At 44.2% G+C, this 26,176-nt stretch overlaps 1 protein-coding gene across 1 annotated transcript in view; it reads right to left on the reverse strand.

Annotated features, from left to right (window-relative positions):
• LOC104382096 (chondroitin sulfate proteoglycan 4-like) overlaps positions 1 to 24,075 on the reverse strand; it is a 48,688-nt gene extending 24,613 nt beyond the window's left edge. The window contains exons 1-5 of the mRNA XM_086629290.1: positions 23,209 to 24,075; positions 6,229 to 6,343; positions 5,974 to 6,137; positions 1,326 to 4,895; positions 1 to 471 (exon numbers count right to left, since the gene is read on the reverse strand). Coding sequence (XP_086485416.1) covers positions 1 to 471; positions 1,326 to 4,895; positions 5,974 to 6,137; positions 6,229 to 6,343; positions 23,209 to 24,075 — 5,187 coding nt within the window. The remainder of the gene's footprint in view (positions 472 to 1,325; positions 4,896 to 5,973; positions 6,138 to 6,228; positions 6,344 to 23,208) is intronic.
• Positions 24,076 to 26,176: the final 2,101 nt, after the last annotated feature.

A 26,176-nucleotide genomic window follows, 5' to 3' on the forward strand; every position in this document is an offset into this window, starting at 1 on the left:
CTGTTTTCTGGTAAATGTGCTTAACTTTATTCCAGGAACACGAGAGTTTTCAATATACCCATGTTTTGGCTGCTCAATTAAAATAAATTCACAGCTGAGTCCTGCAAAGTGTCTACTAGAAATGTTTAGATAGTCTTCCACCAGGGCTTTTGAGCCTCCTTCAATTACTGTGAAGTTCTGTACTTCCAAGGGAATCATTCTGGGGATGATGTCTATAGACATCTCTATTCCACTCACTGTTCGGACACCGTTGGTCACATCCAGAGAAAAACGGTCATCTAGTTGATCAGAAACTGTTTGCACATACTGAACTTTGCCCTCATCAACATCTTGCTGTGTGAAGCTCAAAACTGGTCTTTGGTCAGTACCAAGATAACTTTCTTCCAAGGAAAACTTCCGAATGTATCCATGTACTGGAAGCTGTCTTACTGTGAACACGATCTCAGATGGAGAACTGTTTTCATGAACGACCTTAAATTTAAAAACATACCCCAAAATTATTTGAACAGAAATGGGATAAATCCTTTAGTTCTCTTATGATTTTTTCACTTTTAACCCCTGGATTGTCTGCCTCATTAATGAGCATTCCTTGTTTGAGTTACACAGTGTATCTGTAAATTCCAAACACAATATAGTAATACTTTAAGTAGACTCGTTAAATAGTGTGGCATGGGAGTGTTTGGTAGCTCCAAACTTGTAAATCTTGAAAAGGAACACATTGTGGAATTAACTAACAGTCTAAGCACTGAAGACCCTGCCTGAAATAGGGATTCCAGCAGCACTACTACGTGCTGCCAGAGCCCCCTCGCGATGGTTACTGAAAGGCTACACACCAACAATGGGGAGGAAAACATTAACCAAAGAGAAATGACCTCAGGGTTGTGACTTGACTTTTTAAAATTTTGGATGCAATACTCAGACAGTGTCAATTTGGCTAGCTCCACACTAAATGAAACAAAACTCACTCTTCCTTGGAATTTCCCATCACCTCAACAAAGAAAGCTACATGACCATTAAGTACCAACAATTGTAATAATGAAAACAAATACACAAGTGCAGCATCTCCAAATCTTAACTTTGTCAAGCACCAACATGTAACAAAGACTATGAGCAGTCTTTTTCTTTAACATAACCCATTTCCCTTCTAGAAACTGAAGCTTGCCAGTGTTTGTCTCCCCAGAATTAAGCATCCAGAATGCAGTCATGTTAGTGAAAACCAAAAGGAGTTAAAGAAAAGACAGAGACTAAAGACATTGCAATTGCTGAGAAAGCAGTGAAGAAAATTTGCTGCAAGATTGGAGATATGGACAACACAGTTAACTTACTTGCAGTTTTCCTTTACTGATTTTAACTGGTTTTCCTTCTTCAACTAAGAGACTGTTTTTGTTTACAATCCTTGGTGGCCACTGATGACTTTCCAAATATATGCGAACCTGCACTTCACCATCCAGATGGACATCTCTAGCATGGACTGTAAAGTTAAATGTGTCAATAAGGTTGTTGCTGTCATCATGCTTGTAGGTCACAAACCCGTTTATCAGATCAAGTTGAGTAAAGGAATCCGTCAATAGATTATTTACATATATTCTTCCATATTTCGGAAAAGAGAATATCTCATACGTAATCTCATTATCATTTCTGATGTCTTGGTTTGTAACAGCACTTAGGTTAGCTGTTGTAAGTGTTTTCTCTTCTCCTTTTTGAACCAACATGCCTGTATTATTTGCCAACCTAACATATGGATCAGTGGCACTAACTTCTAGAAGTGAAGAGGTATAATGTTTGCCATCTGTCACAAAGAGCACAAAACGCCCAAAATCTGCACCATGGTGTATAAACAGGACCTGTTCTTGCTCCAGGTCTGCTTGTTTGAATTGGTAGAGTCTGCGCAAAGTATCGTTTGTTAGCACCAAGTCCCCATTGGAAATGCCTCGTCTAGTGTATAGCAACTGTCCATCATCGAAATCAGAATCAGGATCATGATAGCAAAGATCTGCTAAAGTTAATAATCGCTGCCCATTTCTCACTATGTTAAATATCTTATCAATTACACGTACCGGTTTCTCATCATTCTTCAGCTGCACAGAAATGTTGAATCTAATTTCTGCTGACAAAGGTTCTACTTCTGGATCAAAGCTTGCTGACTTTCCTGACTCTTCACTGGAAGCTCTGACAAGAAATTCATCAAATGCTGTCTCGGAATCGTCATGCACATACATAAGGCGCTTATCAGTTATATCTTTGTTAGTGAAAGTGGTGAGATTGTCATTACTCTCGAATGAGCCTGAAAAATTAATGAGTTTTAACTTCCCATGTTTAGGAAACTGTGTAACTCTATATTGGAAAGTTTTATTGTCTGGTGTTTGCACAAACAATTTTGTGCTTGTTATTAACTCTCCTTCACCTTCAGTAACAGTTAGGCCATTGTTCGTCAAAAAAATGTTTCTGACATCTGATTTGATGTAGACTTCAAAGTCATATAAATTGGATTCCAGATACGTTGTAAAAATGAGGAATCTAAATGAATCATGGTTGTCTTCATGGTATTTGCTGATTAATTCATATGCCACCTTTTGATCAGCAATATCTTTCTGGCTAAAGACTGAATCTTTTTTCAAAGGCTGGTCATTAAGCAATATTTGTCCATTCTTCGGTAGAGACAGCAATTTAAAATGAAGCTCATCTTCAGGTATTTCTAGATCCACAATCACAGCAAATAGATTATCTGAATTCAAGTATTTCTTCTTTGATTTTTCAATTTCTAGAGGAACATGTTTCAATAAACTGTACCTTAACCATTTCACTTTGATCGGAAACACGTGCTCTTCACTGATTCTGTTTCCTATGCTGACTCTGAATTTAAATTGGTCGGTAACATTTTCCAGTTGAATTTCTTTAAAGGTGCTACAGTATCTCACACGGCTGCGCTGAACAGAGCGTTGAGAAAAAGAGTTGACTCGCTTCCATTCCCCCCTTGAATGCTGCCTTTGGACTTCTCCGAAGCGGGGTGGCTCCGTGATCTCATACCGTATCTCCACCTCCTGGAGGTTGGCATTTGTTTCAACTGCCAGATGCCTGGGCGTAATCAGAGCTGTAACACCTTGGAGTAGTTTTATTCCTGAGTTGTTGACAACTCTGTAATCCAAAGGAACTGCCATGACACGTAACACAACAGTGTTGCTCACTTTCTCACCATCACTCGCCCTCAGAACAATCCTTGAGTTCTTGACACCTGTGTGGACAAAGAAAATAGTGCCTTCTCTTAAGTCTTCGATAGAAAAAGTAGTAATAGCTTTTCCAGGATGCTTTGAATTTTCTAAAAATCCTGCATCTGCATTCATATTTCCAAGCACTGAAAGACTGAGATCCACAGGATCCGTATCCTCATCTAGAACTTTTATCAGATCACTAGTCAAACGTTTCTTTGAGTTCTCTAACAGAAGAAGCAAGTTTCCCTCAGGAAGTGTGATCTCAGGCGCATCATTTACTGGAGTGACAGTAATGCTAAACACATGCTGCTCATTTCCTTGCAAATACGAAGGCATACTATTCTCACTGCTGGCAGAAATGGAGAAATTAAAATAATCGTAAGTGTCCTCAGAGCCATCGTGGACATAAAGAATCTTCCCTTGCCACACGTCCTGCATAGTGAATGTATTTACCTCCTGTGCCGGTTCAACATCTAGTTTCAAGTCTCCATGAGACGGTGGTTCTTTTATTTCAAAAAGAACTTGTGATTGATGAATCCCTAATTTCTGGAAGTCTAAGTTGACTTTAATATGTTTAGATCCAAGTGAAGCTTGTTCGCCCTCTAGCACAATCAAGTTACTTAGAACTAAAATGTGGCTTTTGTCTTCCTTGCCCACAGAGACAGAGCTTTCAGGGGAAATGGCAAATGTTGGGGCTGCTTTCACAGTAGGGTTCTTTGCCGCCATCTCTAAAGAAAGATTTGTATTAAAAGCGCTCTGTGTTTCACATCCAGCTGAAATGTCCTTTGTTACCAGAACATTCTTCAGTGATTTTTTTTCTGAATTGGCTTTCAGATCTCTTAAGCAACCTTTGAAGGACCCTCCTCTGGCATACTTCCCAGACACTGAAGCTAGCTCTAACTTAATCACTTCTGATCGTGCACTGTCATCTACACCACCTACAAAGAGAGACCCCTGCAGAAGCGGCAGCTTGCTGTGGGGAGGCAACGATTTTTTCACAGTTTCTTCATCCAGTGTCAGCTGCAAATATTCTGCAGTAAATTTCAGTTCAATGTAGTGCCAATGACTATCATTGACAGACTTACGAGAGGAAAGCTGGGATCTACTTTTATGTTTTCCAACATAGGCTTTAATGAATCCATCTTCCATTTCCATTGCAACAAAATCTCCTGCTTGCCCAGGATGATAAAGCAGCAAGCCACGTGCAGCTGAGGTTTGCAAGGTACACTCCAAGACTCCCTCATCATCAACATTCCATGATGGGAAAGAAACATAGGATCTGGAACTGAAGAAACTAACGGGTTCATCTTCACCTGCAAAGAATTCATCACTGCATCCCACTGAAATGTCATGGACATTTTTGAAGCCAGGAGAAGGTCTCAGAGGCATCAGAATGTCCAGCTGATTGAACAACACATCATCAATACATCCTCGGAAATTGGGCAGTGCTCCAACAAGGTAGGGAACGTCAAGTTTACTAGTACCACCTACATAGAATCCATAATCAATATTTAATTCATAGAGAATTCCAGGCATTTTTGCACTAGTTCTATCATGTTTATCAACTACCAATGTGACATTATCACGTTCATGATGTAGTTCAACCAGGTGCCAAGCTAAATCATTCAGCTGAGATCTTTGCTGAGAATGCAGTGCTCGCTCCCCCGCGCCAAAATTAATTCTCAACTGCAAAAGACAAAATTGTAAGCATCAAAATCCAAAGGGGTATTTTTCACAATTATATATTCATATATCATTAATAGATTAATTTTCATATTAAGTACATAATTTACAAAATACAATTGAAAAAACAAAATCCACAAAACTTTGTGTACATTTACTTGCCATCACAAATATGATCTGAATAATTGCAGAAGAGCGAACAGACTCCTCTGCAGTTCTGCTAGGATCAACAACTCCTGAGAATCCAAGTGACAGTGATCTTTCAAAAACTTACCTTGCAGAAAAACTTATTTGGATCCATACATTTTCTGTGATGAACATAATCAAATACAAAATTTTGCCTTTACTGAACCTCATGCTTTTAACACAACAATCTTAAGATCTACAGATCTCAAAGGCTTTTAAAAGGCCAATTTTATTAACTATCATTGTAAGAAATAAATACCATGTTTTGAAATTATCAATTATATCACCATAAGAGAGACATAGATCTGTTGGAGCGTGTTCAGAGGAGGGCCACAAAGATGATCCAGGGGCTGGAGCACCTCTGCTACGAGGACAGGTTGCAGGAGCTGGGATTGTTCAGCCTTGAAAAGAGAAGACTTCAGGCGGACCTAATAGCTGCCTTCCAATACCTGAAGGGAACATACAGGAAGGCTGGGGAGGGACTTTTTACAAGAGTGTCCACTGATAGGACAAGGAGAAATGGGTTTAAATTGAAGAAGAACAAATTTAGATTAGATCTTAGGAAGAAATTCTTCAGTACAAGGGTGTTAAGACTTTGGAATAAATTGCCAAGAGAAGTTGTGGATGCCCCCTCTCTGGAGGTGTTCAAGGCCACAGGACAGAGCCCTGAGTAGCGTGGTCTAGTTGAGAGGCGTCCCTGCCCATGACAGGGAGGTTGGATTCGATGATCTCTGAGGCCCCTTCCAGCCTATGCCATTCTATGATTCTATGATTCTATGATTCTCTCATGTTTTTTAAACATAAACTTTGAGAATTGTTACAGACAATAGTTTGAAGAAAAAACCTAATCAATACAGGCTAAACATATCTTTTCAGTTATAGTTATAAACCATACCCTTAAATTCCCTGAGGATATCTCCATTAAACAATAATCCGTCTTCCCAGCTGCAAGAAAAAGCAGTCCATGTGACTTGCTTGTTCGAAACCGCAACTGTAAGGATGTCTGAGAGGATGTTTCTTCCGTCTTCAACTCCACAAAGCTATCACCATAAAACGATACTGAAAGGAAGGAAAATAATTTAATCACACACAAAAAAAAATCTTCTTATATACAACTAAACATATATTACAAAAAAAAATCTACATTAACTCTCTATATGCTTATTTATATATGAATGAAAACATACCTTAGATATCAAACTCAACAGTCCAAGCAACTGGGTAAGAGACCCATGGCCATACCAGTACGCAAGAGTGAAAACAGCCTAATATTCTACCTTCAACAGCGACAACAAGGAATTGTAAGAACAGTGCAATTATAGTTAAAACCCTCCTTCAAATACTCTTCCATTATTATCTATTTCTTTCAGATGTTTCCCTGAGCTTCTCACAGCTGGTCTATTTTGTAACTGCCAAGGGATTTCTCTCTGAAATACTCCTCTAGTTTCTCTTTGGAAACATCTTCATCTACAATATGACCTTACATCTCAATCAGAGACATCCTGTCATCTCTGACGAGAAGACCCACAGGCCCCTTACCATCCGTATGATTCTTTGATGTGTTCTCATCCATCTTTTGGCCTCTTTAGGAGCGTGGTTGACAGAGTCTCTTAGGAGGCAGTCCTCAGAGGCAAATGATTCCAGGAGGGCTGGACATTATTATTATTGGGGCAATCCCAAGCAAAGTACAGGCTGGGCGGAGAATGGATTGAGAGCAGCAAGGAGGAAAAGGACTTGGGAGTGCTGGTGGATGAGAAGCTCAACATGAGCCGGCAATGTGCACTGGCAGCTCAGAAAGCCAACCGTGTCCTGGGCTGCATCAAAAGAAGTGTGGCCAGCAGATCAAGGGAGGTGATTCTGCCCCTCTACTCTGCTCTCGTGAGACTCCACCTAGAATACTGTGTTCAGCTCTGGAGTCCCCAACACATGAAGGACACGGAGCAGCTGGAGCAAGTCCAGAGGAGGGCCAAAAAGATGATCCGAGGGCTGGAGCACCTCTCCTACAAAGACAGGCTGAGAGAGTTGGGACTGTTCAGCCTGGAGAAGAGAAGGCTCCGGAGTGATCTTATGGCAGCCTTCCAGTACTTAAAGGGGGCCTACAGGAAAGCTGGAGAGGGACTTTTTACAAGGGCATGTAGTGATAAGACAAGGGGCAATGGCTTTACACTGAAAGAGGGGAGATTTTGAGTAGATATAAGGAAGACATTTTTCACTCTGACGGTGGTGAGGCACAGGAACAGGTTGCCCAGAGAAGTTGTGGATGCCCCATCCCTGGAAGTGTTCAAGGCCAGGTTGGATGAGGCTTTGAGCAACCTGGTGTAGTGGAGGGTGTCTCTGCCCATGGCAGGGGGGTTGGAACTAGATGATCTTTGAGGTCCCTTCCAACTCTAACCCTTCTATGATTCTACGATTCTATGATTCTATTCAAGAAGGAAATCTTAGAGGCACAGGAGATGGCTGTCCCCATGTGCCAAAAGACAAGCCAGCAGGGAAGAAACCCTGCCTGGATGAACTGAGAGCTTTGGCTGGAACCCAGGAAAAAAAGGAGTTTATGATCTCTGGAAGAAGGGTCAGGCCACTCAGGAGGACTTCAGGGATGTCATGAGGTTATGTAGGGAGAAAATTAGAAGGGCCAAAGCTCAATTAGAACTTAACCTGGCTAATGCTATAAAGACAATAAAAAATGTTTCTATAAGTACATTAGCAACAACAGGAGGGCTAAGGAGAATCGACATCCTTTATCGGATGTGGGAGGGAAACATAGTGACAAAGGCTTTGGAAAAGAGTGAGGTACTCAATGCTGTCTTTGCCTCAGCCTTTTAACAGTTAGACCAATTGTTCTCTGAGTGCCCAACACCCTGAGCTGGAAGACAGGGACAAGGAGCAGAATGAAACCTCCATAGTCCAAGCAGAAATGATTAGTGAACTGCTACACAACTTGGACATACACAGGTCTATGGGGCCAGATGGGATTCACCCAAAGGTACAGAAGGAGCTGGCAGAAATGCTCCCCAAGCCACTCTTCATCATTTATCAGCAGCGCTGGCTGCAAATGTGACGTCCATCTACAAGAAAGGTCAGAAGGAGAATCTGGGGAACTATAGGCCTGTCAGTCTGATCTCGGTGTCAGAGAAGGTTATGGAGATCATCTTGAGCGCCATCATGGGGTACATACAGGTCAACAAGGTGATTCCACCCAGTGCGCATGGGTTTATGAAAGGCAAGTCCTGCTTGACTAACCTGATCTCCTTCTATGACAAGGTGAGCTGCTTAGTGGATGAGTGGAAAGGCTGTAGATGTTGTCTACCGGGACTTTAGTAAATACTTTGATGCTGCTTCCCATAGCATTCTCCTGGAGAAACTGGCTGCTCGTGGGTCGGCTGGGCATACACTTGGCTGGGTAAAAACTGGCTGGAAGGTCGGGCCCTAAGAGTTGTGGTGAATGGTGTTAAATCCAGTTGGCAGCTGGTCACAAGTGATGTTCCCCAGGGCTCAGTTCTGGGGCCAGTTCTGTTCAATATCTTTATCATTGATCCGGACAAGGGGATGGAGAGCACCCTCAGTAAATTTGCAGGTGACACCAAGTTGGGCGGGAGTGTTAATCTACTTGAGAGTAAGAAGACTCTACAGTGGGATCTGGGCAGGCTGGATTGATGGGCTGAGGTCAACTGTATAAGGTTCAACAAGGTCAAGAGTCGTGTCCTGCACTTGGGTAACAACATCCCCATGCAACACTGGGCTTGGAGAAGAATGGCTGGAAAGCCGCCCAGCAGAAAAGACCTGGAGGTATTGGTCAATAGCTGGCTAGCCAAGCAATTGCTCCCATGTAGCAGGACAAGAGGAAACAGCCTCAAGTTGCACCAGAAAAGGTTTAGATTGAATATCAGGAAAAATGTTTTCAGCAAAAGAGTTGTCAAGCACTGGAACAAGGTGGCCGGGGAAGTGGCTGAGTCACCATCCCTGCAGGTATTTAGAAGACCTGTAGGTGTGGTGCTCAGGGACATGGTGTAGTGGTAGACTTAGCAGTGTTAGATTAATGGTGGGACTCAATGATTTTCAAGATCTCTTTTAACCTAATGTTTCTAAGATTGTTTTTCAGGCTGAAGTGTCCTCTTGTTTCATGTATGCAGCCTCCAAACACTCCTGCTGCCCTGCTGCCCAATCACTCAGTTTTGTACAGGCCTCCTGCAATCCTTCACTCTCTTCTTCCCTCTTTACTGCCTTGAAGAACAGTAACACTAGGAAACTTTCTCATTTGACTACTCACTGCCTTTACTATCCCTGTTATTATTATATTGAACACCACAGATCCCAATACCAAATCCTCAAAAATTCTGCTGGTAACTTCCCTCCTACATTAAAATTTTTAAAAAATCAGTAATTTATCCCTCCTCCTATCTTTAAATCCATTACTTAATATAAAAAGCCCTGCATTCTTATCCAATGGCTGCTAAAAAGCGTTCAATGTCAAACTTTACCAAATGCCTTTTGGGAATATAAAGCTTAGCCACCTTTCCCGCCCCCATCAATAAAACTCCAAGATGTCTGTAAAGCAGAACTTACCTTTACAGAAACCCTACTGATTCCTACCAACTAGATCCTACTTACTTCTGTGACTTTTATCCTCCAGGACTAGATTTTACTAATAAGCCAGGAAACAGGTTAAATATTTATAAGTTTTATATTACAGTAAATTCATATTACAGCAGTGGCTAGGACTGTCATTGTTCTATCTACCATACAGATGGACTATAGGAGATTGTCCCAACTCTATAGTGCTCTAGACCAAATAACACAGGTAAGACAGAGGAGTTCCCTGACCTCCATCTCAGCAAATGAAGCACTGAGATACCATCTTCCTGAAGATCACAGGAAGCATAACCTGGCTGCCTGAAATAAAGTGTCTTCATTAAAAGATTACTCCATTTCCTTCAGCCACTGTAGAAACATCAGAATATCAATGTAATGTTATGGGTACAAGAAAGTTCCACCTCAAGAACTCGACAGACCCTTCCCCTCACCCTGCTGAGACTTCAAGAAGCAGTTACATTTGTTTTGCTAAATTACATCCTAACACCCCTACGGAACTGCAAGGAAGAGATTTCATTATAATTTTACCAGTGAAGTTCCTCAGAAATTAATAAATTAAATCCAAACCTTTCACAGATGTTAACGTCCTGGAAGTTTCATTATGATCACTGTAACATAGGCCCCAAACTTCATTGGTGAATTTCTGAATCAAAACTAATGACTGCTGATGAAACCCAAAAAATAACTTCTAAAGACATCAAATTCTCATTAGAGTCAATATGTGGGGAAAAAACATCAGATTTGGGGGGAAGCAACTGAGCAGAAAGATAAACTCATCCATGGATTACTGAGTGCAATTTAGAGTAATAAGAAATGAAGTTGACAGTCGATATTTTGCAGTGTGCCACTGGGATACAGTTTGGTGTTTATACTAAATATGAATTTCCTGGAAAAGAAAAACTAAACATAAATTAAAGCTTTTGCCTCCCATAAAACACTTCAGAGCCAGAATCCATCACTAAAAGCAGGACAGGAAACTCAACATCAGCCTAGGCCCTGCTCCAGCACTAAAAGAGATCTTGGTGCAAGACCACCTACAGTGCCTTGCTGTGATTTCTGCTTCAGTGCCCATCAAACTGAGAAGTATGTTATCATAGTATAGGAATCAAGTTCCTTTAGAGCAGACACTTTTAGAATTATTTCTAGCTGAAATCATGTTATGAATGACGTCAAAATGAATCTGGTGCCACAGCTTTCCAAAGGGGGACATTTTGTCCTGGACCATCTGATGTCAATCATACCGTTATGGAAGTTGAGAGCAATTCAATCAACAATATCAGCCTTGAAGCTCCCTTGCTAATGGAATTCAGGTGAATTCAGCATAATATAGAGGGAACGATGCCTTTGGATTACCTGGGCAGAAAATCTATTCCGTAACAGCTCTGTGCCTCAAAGGGAAAAGACAGGTGGAAGCAGCTGAGAACAGAGCCAGATCTATGTCAGCTATAATGTTCCTTCATCATAGAATCATAGAATCATAGAATGGCATAGGCTGGAAGGGACCTCAGAGATCATCGAATCCAACCTCCCTGTCATGGGCAGGGACGCCTCTCAACTAGACCAGGCTACTCAGGGCTCTGTCCAACCTGGCCTTGAACACCTCCAGAGAGGGGGCATCCACAACTTGTCTGGGCAATTTATTCCAAAGTCTTAACACTCTCGTACTGAAGAATTTCTTCCTAAAATCTAATCTAAATCTGTTCTCCTTCAACTTAAACCCATTTCCCCTTGTCCTATCAGTGGACACTCTTGTAACAAGTCCCTCCCCAGCCTTCCTGTATGTTCCCTTCAGGTATTGGAAGGCAGCTATTAGGTCCGCCTGAAGTCTTCTCTTTTCAAGGCTGAACAATCCCAGCTCCTGCAACCTGTCCTCGTAGCAGAGGTGCTCCAGCCCCTGGATCATCTTTGCGGTCCTTCTCTGAACACAGTCCAACAGATCTATGTCTCTCTTATGGTGGGGACACCAGAACTGGACGCGGTATTCGAGGTGGGGTCTCACAAGAGCAGAGTAGAGGGGGAGAACCACCTCTCTTGACCTACTGACCACGCTTCTCTTGATACATCCCAGGATGCGATTGGCCTTCTGGGCTACATCCGTTGCTTTACCCGTGTCAACCAGCACTGTGGCTTTGTCGTAGAAGGCCACTAAATTAGTCAGGCATGACTTGCCCCTAGTGAAGCCATGTTGGCTGTCACCAACCACTTGGTTATTTTTTATGTGCCTTAGTACAGCTACCAGGAGAATCTGTTCTATGATTTTACCTGGCACAGAGGTAAGACTGAGTGGTCTGTAGTTTCCCGGGTTGTCCTTGGTCCCTTTTTTGAAGATGGGGGTTATGTTCGCCCTTTTCCAATCTGTAGGAACCTCACCAGACTGCCAGGACCTCTCAAATATGATGGCTAGTGGCCTAGCAACTTCAGCCGCCAGTTCCTTCAGGATCCGTGGATGTATCTCATCAGGTCCCACGGACTTGTGCACCTTCAGGTTCTCTCGGTGTTCTCGGACTTGATCTGCTCCTACCCTGGGTGGTTCTTCACTCCCCCAGACCCAGCCAGCATCCTCTGTGATTTGGGTGGTGTGGTTCAAGTGGTTGCCAGTGAAGACTGAGGCAAAAAAGTTGTTGAAAATTTCAGCCTTCTCCATGTCCTCAGCAACCAGGTCACCCGTATCTTTCCAGAGGGTCCTCACATTCTGTCTCGTTTCTCTTTTTTCTCTCACATACCTATAAAATCCTTTTCTGTTATTTCTAATATCGCTGGCCAGATTTGACTCTGTCAGGGCCTTCGCTTTTCTAACCTGGTCTCTGAGTACACGAGCAACTTCCTTGTACTCATCCCAGGTTACCAGTCCCTGCTTCCATGCTTTGTGTAATCCCCTTTTGTATTTGATGTTAGCCAGGAGTTCTTTGTTTATCCATATAGGTCTCCTGGTATTTTTGCCTGATTTCTTCCTTTTAGGGATGCAATGCCTTTGAACTTGGAGGAGATGATCCTTGAAAGTCAATCAGCAATCTTGGGCTCCCAGTCCTTCCAGGGCTTTATCCCATGGCACACTGCCAAGGAGGTTCCTGAAGCGATGAAAGTCAACTATTCTGAAATCGAGGGCTTCAAGCTTGCTGAGCTTCCTCCTCTTAGCTGCCCTTAGGATCTCAAAGTCCACCATCTCATGGTCACTGCAGCCAAGGCTACCCACGAGTTCAACATTACCTACCAGCCCTTCTCTATTGACAAAAACGAGATCTAACATGGCACCTCTCCTAGTTGGTTCCTCTATCACTTGGATAAGGAAGTTATCGTTAATGCATTCCAGGAATCCCCTGGATTGCTTGTTCCCTGCTGTGTTGTTTTTCCAACTGATATCAGGGTGGTTAAAATCCTGCATGAGGACCAGGGCTTGCGAATGAGCAGCAACTCCTATCTGCCTATGTAGGGCCTCATCCACTTCGTCCTCCTGATTGGGTGGTCTGTAGCACGCTCCCACTGTAAAGTCTCCTACCCTTCCTTTCACCCTGGCCCACAGGCACTCGGTTCTTTCGTCATCACTTGCCAGGTGGAGCTCCATGCATTCTAGCTGTTCGCTGACATAGAGGGCAACACCCCTCCTCGTCTCCCCTGCCTGTCCTGCCTGAACAGTTTATACCCCTCTAGTCCAACACACCAATCGCAGGAGTCATTCCGCCATGTCTCTGTGATGCCGATCAGGTCATAGCGCTGCAGGCCAAAGATACACAAAAGCTCGAAAAAATAGAGGCGTAATCACTTGGGATGTCAATTTAAATATCTGTTCAACCTGAGTTACTGGCTAATTTGTGGTCCTCTTCTCTCTTACTTCCCCCTTAGAGCAAACCCTCTGTTCTGACTAGAAATACCACATTGGGGCTACAAATCCCTCTCTCTTTCCAGCATAGCAGATAACGTTTGTATGGCAAGCACAAGTTTTGAGAAATTTTTTTCAAGTAATTTTACTGAAGATTTCTGACCAGCTCTGTCCACAACGTCTTTCTTAGAAAAAAAAACACAAGAAACCAGGCCCAGGCACAGCAAAAGTCTTCACAATCACAGAGCAAAAGGTTCTTTGCTCATCATCTAGAGGTGGCATTAGCCTGGCATTTTATACTTCTGTTCAGCCTTCATTCTCTAGTGTTAAAAACATCATCAAATTCAACAGCTACACCTTGAATAACTTTTTTCTTGGTTTCTGTACTTAAAGTGCAATGCAGTAAAAGCCTTGTCTCTTCTCTGTGGCCAAAACTATCGACCTCAGAACAGATTTACAAAAAAACAAACAACTCAGATTTGCTACGCAGTTATCACGAGCTATGCACATGCATTCATTAGCAAAATCAAGACTGAAGAGTTAACCGAAAGCCTGTTTCTTTTTCCATTTTTCCTGTCAGTATTTCTCATTTCAGACTACGTTACATATCTTCTCAGCAATGCATATGGATCATAAGGAAAAACAGTAATTTTGGATTCACTATTCCACGCTCACTTTTTAATTGGAAGTAATTTAATGCAGACTTCACGTCCGCTTAACCCCTTTTGGTTTCCACTGTGGACAAGAAACAGCCAAAGCTCCACATATCTCAACCTTTTCCTTCTTTAGATCCCTTCTTCCCAAAGAAAGTCATATGGAAAGGCTTCCCCTACTATGCCTGAACCAGTAACCCAGAAAGTCTTTTATACTGATGTAATCTGCAAAGATTTTGCATTTATGTCAGATGAAAAAGAGAAGAGGGGAATTTTACCAGATCCCTTTCCTGCTCCTAATAGCCACCCTTTTATATGAAAAAATTGAAACACATAATTTGATCTTGAAGCAGAAATGAAAAGTGACGCAGTTCCCATGTAAAAGAGTATTTGGACAACGTTTTTGTCTTCAAAATGTTCAGGAGGTATCAGTGCCAAGGCCCTTTAAAGATAATGCTTTGGCGAGAAAACTATAGTGTAAGGAAAAATAATGCAGGTAACACTTAAAAGAGTAGTCAGGTATCCTGAATCCTTCTGATTTAAACAAAAACATTTGTCTACTTTTAATACCTAATATATTGATTTCCTATTTTCAACACTACAATAAATGTCATAATTAGGCCACAGAATCACTGTTGCTCAGACAAACTGTTCCTATGTAGCCTGCTAATTTTTTGTGAAAACAATTACATCTGACTAGTTTTATGGGGAGGAAGTCATACAATCTATTACACTACCTAGTCATTACAGATAAAATCATGTAAAGGATTAAGTCTAACATCACCCATGTATTTTCAGTCCTTCCAGAACTGCCGTGCCAGGAGGTGGTGTTGGCTTGTTTACTGTCAGCTGCAAAGACAAGAGTCAATTCTGTGCCACAGCAACTCCTCACCTGGACACTAATAGTCCGTATCAGTGAGCTCTACAGGCTGGCTGTATAAAAAGGAATTAAAGAAGGGGATGTGTGGAAACTGCATTCTCTGATTTTGAACCAGTCTGCTGTTGCCATGTGCTGTACTGGTATTTAAGAGCCCAGATACAGAGAAGGTCCTTATCTGCTAGATGTTTGATGCATATCCCTTGCAAGACACTCTAACTGTACAACGTCCCTTCAAGAAAATAAAGTTACTTATCTTTCTATGTGAAAAACGCAAAGTCAAAATGAAGGCTAATTCATCTGTCCTAACAGCACACTCAGGCAAAGTGCAAGAAGCACATACAACTCAGTTGTGACTAGTGAGATACTGGCTTCATCACCTCTAGTATATCTAGAGGAAACACCTGTTTCAGCTATTTGAATGAATAAGCTTCCCATTGTCCAGCTGAGATTTGCACCTTGAAGATTTGTCCCCGGCAGCTCATTCACGAAAGTGTAACAGAAACAGCAATCAACCAGCACAGGTAGGTCAGATAAATATTAATCTTCCAGATGACAGTGATTTTCTACCTGTCATCTGACAAATTCAGGCATGTTGTTGACTCTCTACTATTTTGGATGTGCAGCCTGTTCCTCCTTGTGGTTGCTGAAAAAGGTATGACCTCTCCTTTGGTAGAGCAGACCTTTTCACACTAATATTAGACTACTAAGCACATTCTGTGAGAGCTTATTCAGGGCTGTAGAGAAACCAAAGCGGTATAACTTTGTCCCTCCTCTCCACCCTTCTCTCTTATGAGCAGTTGTTTTTCATACTGACACATTTGTTTTGTACTACCAAGTCTTTTAGGGTGCGTCAGTGAGAGGTGGAGGGATTGTGCAACCTAGAGATAAGGGCAGGTTTCTACATAGTAAAAATACTTCCAGGCTATATAAAAGTACAGCTTGAAGCCTCATGAAGTGCCCTCATGCACTAGACACTAGACAAACAATGAGAGACGTCCTGAGTCCCAAATAGCTTCTGCTGTAACTAAGATAAAATACAAAGGTCCCAACGATGAAGACGCAGGTCCCAATTTTGTTCCCCTAAACCACAGGAAAAACAGCACGCAACCTCCAACAGAAATATAATAGGAAGACTCTCCCTTGGGATAGATTTGAGTGATGGAAACAAGTGTTCAGAGTCTGTTAATAGCAAATATAAATAAGCTGTTGTGATATTAATAACTTTCAAAAGTCTTGTTTACTCTGATTGTACAGCACAAGTGGAGACAGATTAAAAAGGGAGAAAAAGAGTACCAAATTCCAGGTACCTAATGTAATGAGCTTTTAACAGCCCTCTGCCAGAAAAAAGGCAGCATGCAATGTTCATATATATATTTGCAATTATTGCACAGGCTCACATTCTGCAGGATAAACATGCTTAGAGCTGTCCCACCGAATCAAACCATTTCTCTAGCTCCTTCCAGCTAACAGAGCTTTATATGACAACACTTCATCCATTGCACCACCAGAAGAGCTGCCAGTCCTCTCAAAAGTGAATTCCCTAGTGTGGTCTACAAATACTGACTTTACTCCTACAAAAGCTTTAGCATGTTTCAGTTTTGTGCTGAGGAATTCAGCTGGAATCATTTATCAGAACAACTGAGCCAAAGCGATTCTTTCACATGCTGCAAGTGTCTGTTCCAAAACTTTGGGATTTGTACGTTTATTTCGTTGTCTAGTTGTATTTCCTCCTTTCACCTTGAACCTGCCAGTAAGATGTTTGAAACCACTGACTATAGGAGAATCCTAACTTCAGAGTATTACAAAACATTTTGGAGAAATAGATATTGGGTTCTAGAACTCGCACAGAACTACTTTAAAAGTGATTAATTTATACTAAAGCTTCTGAAATAAAGTTCTCCAAGTGGTATGAAAAAGAAGCTATGAGGATAGGATACAAAGAATTAATTATACGAAGCTGTCCTAACTGAAAAGTAATTCTTTCAGGAAAAATATATTACATGGCTAACAATTTGATGGAACTTTGGAAAGGTCTGTACATACTTTATAGCACATCAGTGATAAAAATCACTATATAATGGAAATAGTAAAAGAAATTACCATAGGTTTCAGGGAGTTGTCAGGAGCTGCATATTCTACAAATAATGATGATTGGTTCTGGTGATTCAAAGCTCAAGTAAACTAGAAGTTATAAAATTTGACAGCGATTACTTTCTTAAAATAATTTCTTATCTGCTTTTTTGCTTCTGAACAGCAGTGAAGAATCAGATTGGCAGCTGATTTTTCTCAAGTTTCTGACTGAAATCTGACCTCATGTTAGAAAACCTTACAGTTTGTGTGATTGTTCATTAAAACTAGACTGAATGGGCTTTAAAGTACTAACTAGAACTACACGAGCATGATGAAACGAAGACTGCTCTTATACAGGTGTAATCTGATGCTGATGATAGTCCTGTCTTTTACAATGAATCTCAATGTCTCTTCCTTTTGCAGGGGGAGGAAAAAGTCAACATCCCTTCAATCTGATTCAGCAGCAGTTACTAATAACCACCTGGGGAAAAAAAAACTTCCAAAAAATATATCTTCATAAATAAAAATGCACTCATAACTTCTTCATTTCCTCTTACATCTAGATGAAACCATATTTTGCATGCTCCCTTTTTAAACTCAGCGCTTGCAGCATCACAGATACGATCAACTGGTGAGACTGAAAAGCACTACCAATACCACAGAATATCTTAGGTAGTATGGTTTGTTTACAAATGTTACACTAACCAGAACACAGCACTGACACTTCACAAAACAGGGGTTTCAGTAATAAAGATTTGTTACAAGGACAAAGAGCAGAAATAACACAGCAGAATGCCAGAAAGAAAACAAAGAACCAAAACAGGACACTTCATAATGAAAAAATACTACCTCCATCTCTGTCCTTTTATCTAACACGGTAGCAGATGACATTAACAGCACATAAGAGGCACGCGAAAAATGAAGTGGAAAAGGGAGCTGCCAGATTCCCTGGGAATGCCCTTTAAGGTGTGGTGCCATGGACACTCTTGAGGGAAGAGATGCCATACAGAGGGACCTTGATAGGCTTGAGAAACAGGCCAGTACAAACTGCATGAGCTTCAACAAGTCAAAATGCAAGGTCCTTCACCTGGGTTGGGCCAATCCTAGGCACAAATACAAACTGGGCACAGAATGGGTTGAGAGTAGCCCTGAAGAGAAGGATTTGGGGGTGTTTATAGATGAGAAGCTCAACATGAGCCGGCAGTGCGCTCATGCGGCCCAGAAGGCCAACTGCATCCTGGGATGTATCAAGAGAAGTGTGGTCAGCAGGTCAAGAGAGGTGATTCTCCCCCTCTACTCTACTCTGCTCTTGTGAGACCCCACCTCGAATACCGCGTCCAGTTCTGGTGTCCCCATCATAAGAGAGACATAGATCTGTTGGAGCATGTTCAGAGGAGGGCCACAAAGATGATCCAGGGGCTGGAGCACCTCTGCTACGAGGACAGGTTGCAGGAGCTGGGATTGTTCAGCCTTGAAAAGAGAAGACTTTGGAGGGACCTAAGAGCTGCCTTCCAATACCTGAAGGGAACTTACAGGAAGGCTGGGGAGGGACTTTTTACAAGAGTGTCCACTGATAGGACAAGGGGAAATGGGTTTAAGTTGAAGGAGAACAAATTTAGATTAGATCTTAGGAAGAAATTCTTCAGTACGAGAGTGGTAAGACTTTGGAATAAATTGCCCAGAGAAGTTGTGGATGCCCCCTCTCTGGAGGTGTTCAAGGCCAAGTTGGACAGAGCCCTGAGTAGCCTGGTCTAGTTGAGAGGCGTCCCTGCCCATGACAGGGAGGTTGGATTAGATGATCTCTAAGGTCCCTTCCAGCCTATGCCATTCTATGATTCTATGATTCAAAAGCGAGTTTTCAGGGTTGATTCACACTTTCTCACTTGTCACACTGTAGGACTGACAGTGAGATTTTGTGGGTAAATCAAATGCTATAAAGGTCTGCAAGCCTCTTACACTCACCTAAAATGTACACAGTGAGAGACGTCCCTGGGCTGCATCTACAAATGCTTTACACACCAGACTGTTTAAAAGTCTCTTCCAACCCAAAACATTCTATGATTCTATGATTTCCAGATAAAAAATAGTCCTGTAGTTAAAGCACTGAACATCATAGGAACAGAGCTGATGTTAATTTCTGGTTCACAGAAACACACTGAAGAGTTGGGAAAACCACAACATCTAATTTCAGTTCACTGCCTATAAGGAGCTGTTAAGTGTTTTTTTTTGCCTTCCAGCCTTCAACTGTTTTTCCATTTTACTCTAAGATTTTTGGGAGCAGGTACTCTCTATCTCCAGGTATGGCTATAGCTATAGCAGCAGCTGAAGTAAGAGAGAAAAGCTGGAATTTAACAAGCTCTCCTGATAGTGATACCAGTTCGCACGGCCCATCAGAGTTCATCTTGAGGGCAGCTCAGCCAGAGCATCCTGCCTATGGCACCTAGGTCAGCAGAAGCAGCAGGCTGCGTTGCTGACGCCGCTACCTTGCAGCTTGAGAATGAACCCTCTTGCTTTGGCCTTGCCTTGCACTGCCTGCAACGCCAGGGACTGAGGATGCTACTGCAGCAGCCAGGCATACAGTGCTTTATCAGCTTCACATTTTCAAAGCAGTACTGCTTACTTCAACCATCCTGATATCTGTTGGAAGGACAACACAGCAGGGCATAGGCAATCCAGGAGGTTCTTGGAATGCATGGATGATAACTTCCTTCTCCAAGCGGCAGAGGAACCAACGAGGAGAGGTGATTGCTGGACCTTGTTCTCACCAACAATGAAGGGCTGGTGGGGAACATGACGCTCAAGGACAGCCTTGGCAGTAGCCATCATGAAATGGTAGAATTCAAGATACTTAGAGAAGCAAGGAGGGTGCACAGCAGGCTCACTACCCTGGATTTCAGGAGAGCAGACTTTGGCCTCTTCAGGGATCTCCTTGCTAGAGTACAATGGGACAAGGCCCTGGAGGGAAGAGGGGCACAAGAAAGCTCGTTAATATTCAAGGATCACCTCCTCCAAGCTCAGGAGCGGTGCATCCCAACAAAGAGAAAGTCAGGTAGGAACACCAGGAGGCCTGCATGGATGAACAAAGAGCTCCTGGACCAACTTGGACACAAAAAGAAGGCCTATAGGGGGTGGAAGCAAGGACAGGTAGCCTGGGAAGAACACAGAGCGATTGTCCGAGCAACCAGAGATCAGGTTAGGAAAGCTAAAGTCCTGATAGAGTTAAATCTGGCCAGGGACATCAAGGGTAACAAGAAAAACTTCTATAGATATGTCAGCGATAAAAAGAGATCTAGGGAAGATGTAGGCCCTCTCTGGAAGGAAACGGGGGACCTGGCTACCCGGGATATGGAGAAGGCTGAGGTACCCAATGACTTCTTTGCCTCAGTCTTCACTGGCAAGAGCTCCAGCGGCACAGCCCAAGTCACAGAAGGCAAAGGCAGAGACTGGGAGAATGAAGAACCTCCCACTGTAGGAGAAGATCAGGTTTGAGACCATCTAAAGAACCTGAAGGTGGACAAGTCCATGGGACCAGACGAGGCGCATCCGCGGATCCTGAGGGAACTGGCAGATGAAGTTGCTAAGCTGCTATCCATCATATTTCAGAAGTCGTGGCAATATGGTGAAGTTCCCAATGACTGGAAAAAGGGAAACATAGCCCCCATCTTTAAAAATGGGAAAAAAGAAGACCCAGGGAACTACAGGCCAGTCAGTCTCACCTCTGTGCCTGACAAGATTATGGAGCAGATCCTCTGGCGACTATGCTAAGGCACATAGAAAATAAGGAGGTGATTGGTGACAGCCAACATAGCTTCACTAAGGGCAAATCCTCCCTGACTAATTTGGTGGCCTTCCATGACGAGGTTACAGCATTGATGGATAGGGGAAGAGCAACTGACATCATCCACCTGGACTTATCCAAAGCATTTGATACTGTCCCACACGACATCCTTGTCTCTAAAGCGGAAAGACATGGTTTTGATGGATGGACCACTTGGTGGATAAGGAATTGGCTGGATGGTCGCACTCAAAGAGTTGTGGTCAATGGTTCAATGTCCACGTGGAGGCCTGCGATGAGTGGTGCTCCTCGGGGGTCAGTACTGGAAACAGTGCTATTTAACATCTTTGTTGGAGACATGGAGAGTGGGATCGAGTGCACCCTCAGCAAGTTTGCAGATGACACCAAGTTGTGTGGTGTTGTGGACACGCTGGAGGGAAGGGATGCCATCCAGAGGGACCTTGACAGGCTGGAGAGGTGGGCTTGTGTGAACCTCATGAAGTTCAACAAGGCCAAGTGCAAGGTCCTGCACGTGGGTTGGGGCAATCCCAAGCACAAGTACAAGCTGGGCGGAGAATGGATTAAGAGCAGCAAGGAGGAAAAGGACTTGGGAGTGCTGGTGGATGAGAAGCTCAACATGAGCCAGCAATGTGCACTGGCAGCCCAGAAAGCCAACCATATCCTGGGCTGCATCAAAAGAAGTGTGGCCAGCAGATCAAGGGAGGTGATTCTGCCCCTCTACTCTGCTCTCGTGAGACTCCACCTAGAATACTGTGTTCAGCTCTGGAGTCCCCAACACATGAAGGACATGGAGCTACTGGAGCGAGTCCAGAGGAGGACCACGAAAATGATTCAAGGGCTGGAGCACCTCTGATATGAAGACAGGCTGAGAGAGTTGGGGCTGTTCAGCCTGGAGAAGAGAAGGCTCCGGGGTGATCTTACAGCAGCTTTCCAGTACCTAAAGGCGACCTACAGGAAAGCTGGAGAGGGACTTTTTACAAGGGCGTGTAGTGATAGGACAAGGGGCAATGGATTTAAACTGAAAGAGAGGAGATTTAGATTAGATATAAGAAAGAAATTTTTTACACTGAGGGTGGTGAAGCACTGGAATAGGTTGCCCAGAGAAGTTGTGGATGCCCCATCCCTGGAAGTGTTCAAGGCCAGGTTGGATTGGGGCTTTGGGCAACCTGGTGTAGTGGAGGATTTCTCTGCCCATGGCAGGGGAGTTGGAACTAGACGATATTTGAGGTCCCTTCCCTAACCATTCTATGATTCTATGATTCTACTGGTTAGCCTAACGTTACTGCCAGCAAAATCAATGACAAAACCCTTCCTCATGACATTTAAGACAACGCTACTATTGCTAGAGAAATTTCAATGGCGATTAGGTCTCCTTGACATCCTTGATAGCTCTGAGACATCTCTACAAGCAATAAAATTTCCCCCCCTACCCTGCATGCAGGCTTTTTGATCACAAAACCAGTGAGAACACCAAGTAGAGCTCCACGCATTGAAATTCTCTTATGGAAAGACCAGAGAGGCGTATTGCACATGTAATATCTAAAAGTAATCCTGTAAGAAAAACTACCACTTCAGCCTTCATTAGTGACTGAAGAACTGAACACTATTTCATAAAGTTACAATCAAATATTAGGAGTTCATCTTCAACTAGTCTTGTCATCTAGTGAAAACAGCCACCATACAACCACAGAAACCAACATGACACTCAGTATTTCTAAAGAAAGGGAGTTATGGCAATTGGTTCATGTCACATGGGATTCCAAAGAGCACGAAGTAGCACGCTTCTGCAAATGCCTTTATTTTTAAAAGGTATTTAAACAATAAACTTGATTATCTGACTATAATTTACTTGAAGATATATCACAAGAAGAAAAAGAAATTTCCGGTTGAAGTTTTTGGCTGTCCCAATGGTTTTGGTGACTGCCCAAGACCTGCACCTTAATATGCATCACCATGGGGAGAGCTTGCAGGCCCTTGGCATCTCTGAAAAGCCAGGCACCAGACAGCTGAGTCTAGATGCCGAAACACATATCCCTGCAGTTGCCAGCTGATACTTAACGTCAGGACTCCTCGTTCATATGCACGCCGAAGGAGGGGAAGGAATCACAGGGTACACTCTTGCAAATGCCTTAGTGCTTTCCTCACGACATATTACAGTTATGACAGTATTAAAAAAGAAAGAAAAAAAAAAAAAAAAGAGGGTTTCATCCACGTTGCTTGGGTTTTGTTTGTTTGGTTTTATTATCAAGCCTAACTATAGAGAATGGGCAACTCCGCTCCGCGAGGGAAAACGGGCACCAAGAGAGGCTCGAGCCCGGGCGGACACGCTCGGTCTTCATGTCAAAGACAGGGGACACCGACACCTTCGCAAAACCGCCGCTGTCCCGGCCACCCGTGAGGCCGCCGTCAGCGGAGCCGGCCGAGAGCGCCACGGCACCGGCGCTCCGAGCGGCCCGCCAGCCACCCGGCTCCGCCGCGCAGCCCGGCGCCTCCTGCCCCACGCCGAGGGGCTGCGGCTGCTGCCGGGCCTGACCCGCCGCGCCGCCCTCCGCCGCGCCGCCCCTTCCCCCGCCCGGCGCAGGTGCTTCCCGGCCCGCCACAGCGGCGCCCCGCGGCAGCCCTACCTGCGGCGGCCGGCCGGCCCGCGGCCAGCAGCAGCGCCAGCAGCGGCACAGCGGCGGCCACGCCGGACTCCCGCCCGCCCGCCATGCCGCTGCCGCCCGCGGCGGGGCCGGAGCCGCGGCCCGGCCGCGCACCACGGGCAATGGAGCGCGGCCCTGGGGAGCGGCGGGAGCGTCTCGCCGCGCCGGCCCCGCTGGCGGCTCCCGCGGGGGCCTCCGGCCCGGCGCTCCCCGCCCGCTGCCCGGGGACGGCCTCTTCCCTCCCTCCCTCCCTCCCTCCTCACGGCGCAGCTGCTCCCGCGTCCCGCCCCCCGCTCCAGCAACACCGGCTTGGGGCGGCAGCCGGCGCAGCGAGCCTCTCCGCAGCCCCGGGCCGCCCCTCGGGACGCCCAGCGCGCTCCGGCGGCTGCCCGCTCCGCGGTGGGTCCTTCCCGGGCAGCAGGAGGCCCGGGGGCCCGCCAGGCCTCGTACGCGGTGGTCGCGGCGTGCGGCCAGGCTGGGCTGCTCGGGGCTTTCGTGTTCACAGCTCGGAAACGCGCCAGGGCCGAGGCGCTGCGTTTCCCTCCTCATCGCTGATGTCCCGTGCTCGGGAAGCACAAGGTTTCCGTTTAGAAAATGTTTTAAAGAGCACGCTTGAACCACTCGTGTGTAAGGCACTTATCGTGCTTAATTCAAATACGCAGACATGCCTTCAGTTGCGTACATCATCGGTGCCAGGAACAGCCTTGCAGCCATGAAATTTTCTCTGATGTTATCAGCTGGCAGGGTGCATTGCAATGTGTCTCAACAGGTCGGTGTTTTTTTTTTTAACTTGTTACTCCCTTACACATAGGACTGGAATTCGTGACCTGAAATCCGACACTAAGCAAGCAAAGTAAGCAACCAAGATAATATTCCAAAACTGCAGAAAGAAGAAAAACGGTGATGGCATGAATCTCTTTTCTGGGTCAGACGTCTGGTTCTTGTCTTCCTTTGAGGTTTGCAGTCATCATTTAGTCTAGATTTTCCTTAGCAATTTCTGGCAGGCTTTGCTGTCTTTACGTTTTTAGAATAATGTACATGGTAGGAGAGGGGATCCATGTCCAGAGGGAAATCACAGGGAGGATCTTCACCCAGATAGCGCTAAACGGCTTTGTTAAAGAGCTCAATGTCAGAGGCCTAATAAACTTCATTCTCTTCAGACTGACACTTGAAGATTTGTGAAAACCTGGAGAAGGGATTGTAAAAAAGCATCAGTCTAAGATGTGAACAAGAAGGGCAAAAAAAGAATTTAACGTGGAAGAACGATTGGTAATATGAGGCTGGAAAAGCAGACCTCCAGCTGTGCAGCAGGGACACTCTGTGCCGCAGCAGGGAAGCGTGGGGAGAAATTTTGCCTTTGCACCATTCGCGTGTTGCACAGGTCTGACAATGTTACCCCCACCTAGGAGTATTTGGCTTCCCTAACCCTATGCAGAGAAGTTTGCCATGAGAGTCCTCGGATATACCTCAAAAGAGACAGCATCTCTTGCACTGTAGGCCTTGGGAAGTAGTATTCAAAACCACATTAGTAAGAAAACTGCAGCAGGATGCTTGGATGAGAGGCAGGAGGGAGGTAGATGAGGGTATACCCTACACACGAGGTGTTTTGAGGCTAATTACAGAGGTAGTGGGACAGAGAGTGTGAAAGCTCCAGTGTTACATGCAGGGCTGGTGAGGCCACATGCTGGACGATGTGCAAGCAGGGACACTTCTGTGCTGGACCAGATCACCAGCTGGAGGTCTGAGTTCAGAGAACAGGAAAACAAATGAGTGATGCAGCTGGGGGTATCACACTGGATACTGAGCTACCAAACTTTTGTGAAAAAGAATGAGACCTTTTCTTAAATACCTTGTGACTCATAGCATAGGATGAAATTTGGGAATATGGAGCATTTATTTCAGTGTATTTGAAACTTCAAATCTGTCCACATCATAGCTACAGTGATACAGCCACAAAAAATGTAATCGGTCATTTAATATGTTTTGTGTAACTCTAGTGAGTAACTCAGCAGTCACTGAACTTCTATTTTCCTTAAACAAAGTAATTTTTTTTTAGTATGCTCATTTCAAAATTAGCTTCCTTCCAAAGAAAGTCAATTGACTCTGACACAGGAGAAGGAACTGACAGAACTGAGATTGTTCAGCTCGGAGAAGAGAATGCTCAGGGGGATGTCATCAGTGTGTATGAATAGGTGATGGGAGCATGTGTAGAAAAGAGAGCAGGACTTCTTAGAGGTATCCAGTGGAAGGACAAGAGCTAATAGACACAAACTGAAACACGGGAAATTTAATTCAAACACAGCAATGTTCCACACACTGAGGGTGGTCAAGCACTGGAACACGTTGAACAGACAGGCTGTGGGGTCTCCATCCTTGTTGATATTCAGAACTTGACAGGACACAGCCCTGAGCAACCTACTCTAGGTAATCATACTTTGAGCAGAGGGGTCGGACTGGACAATCTTCAGAGGTGCCTTCCCACCTCAACCGTTCTGAGATGCTGTGGCTCGGACAGAAATCACCATGGTCATTGAAAACAAACATTAAAAAAAACAAACATAGGTCCTGCACGTGGGTCAGGGCAATCCCAAGCACAAGTACAGGCTGGACGGAGAATGGATTGAGAGCAGCACAGAGGAAAAGGACTTGG

The sequence above is a fragment of the Tauraco erythrolophus genome, chromosome Z (genome assembly GCF_009769465.1).
Source record: "Tauraco erythrolophus isolate bTauEry1 chromosome Z, bTauEry1.pri, whole genome shotgun sequence".
Lineage (NCBI taxonomy): Eukaryota > Metazoa > Chordata > Aves > Musophagiformes > Musophagidae > Tauraco > Tauraco erythrolophus.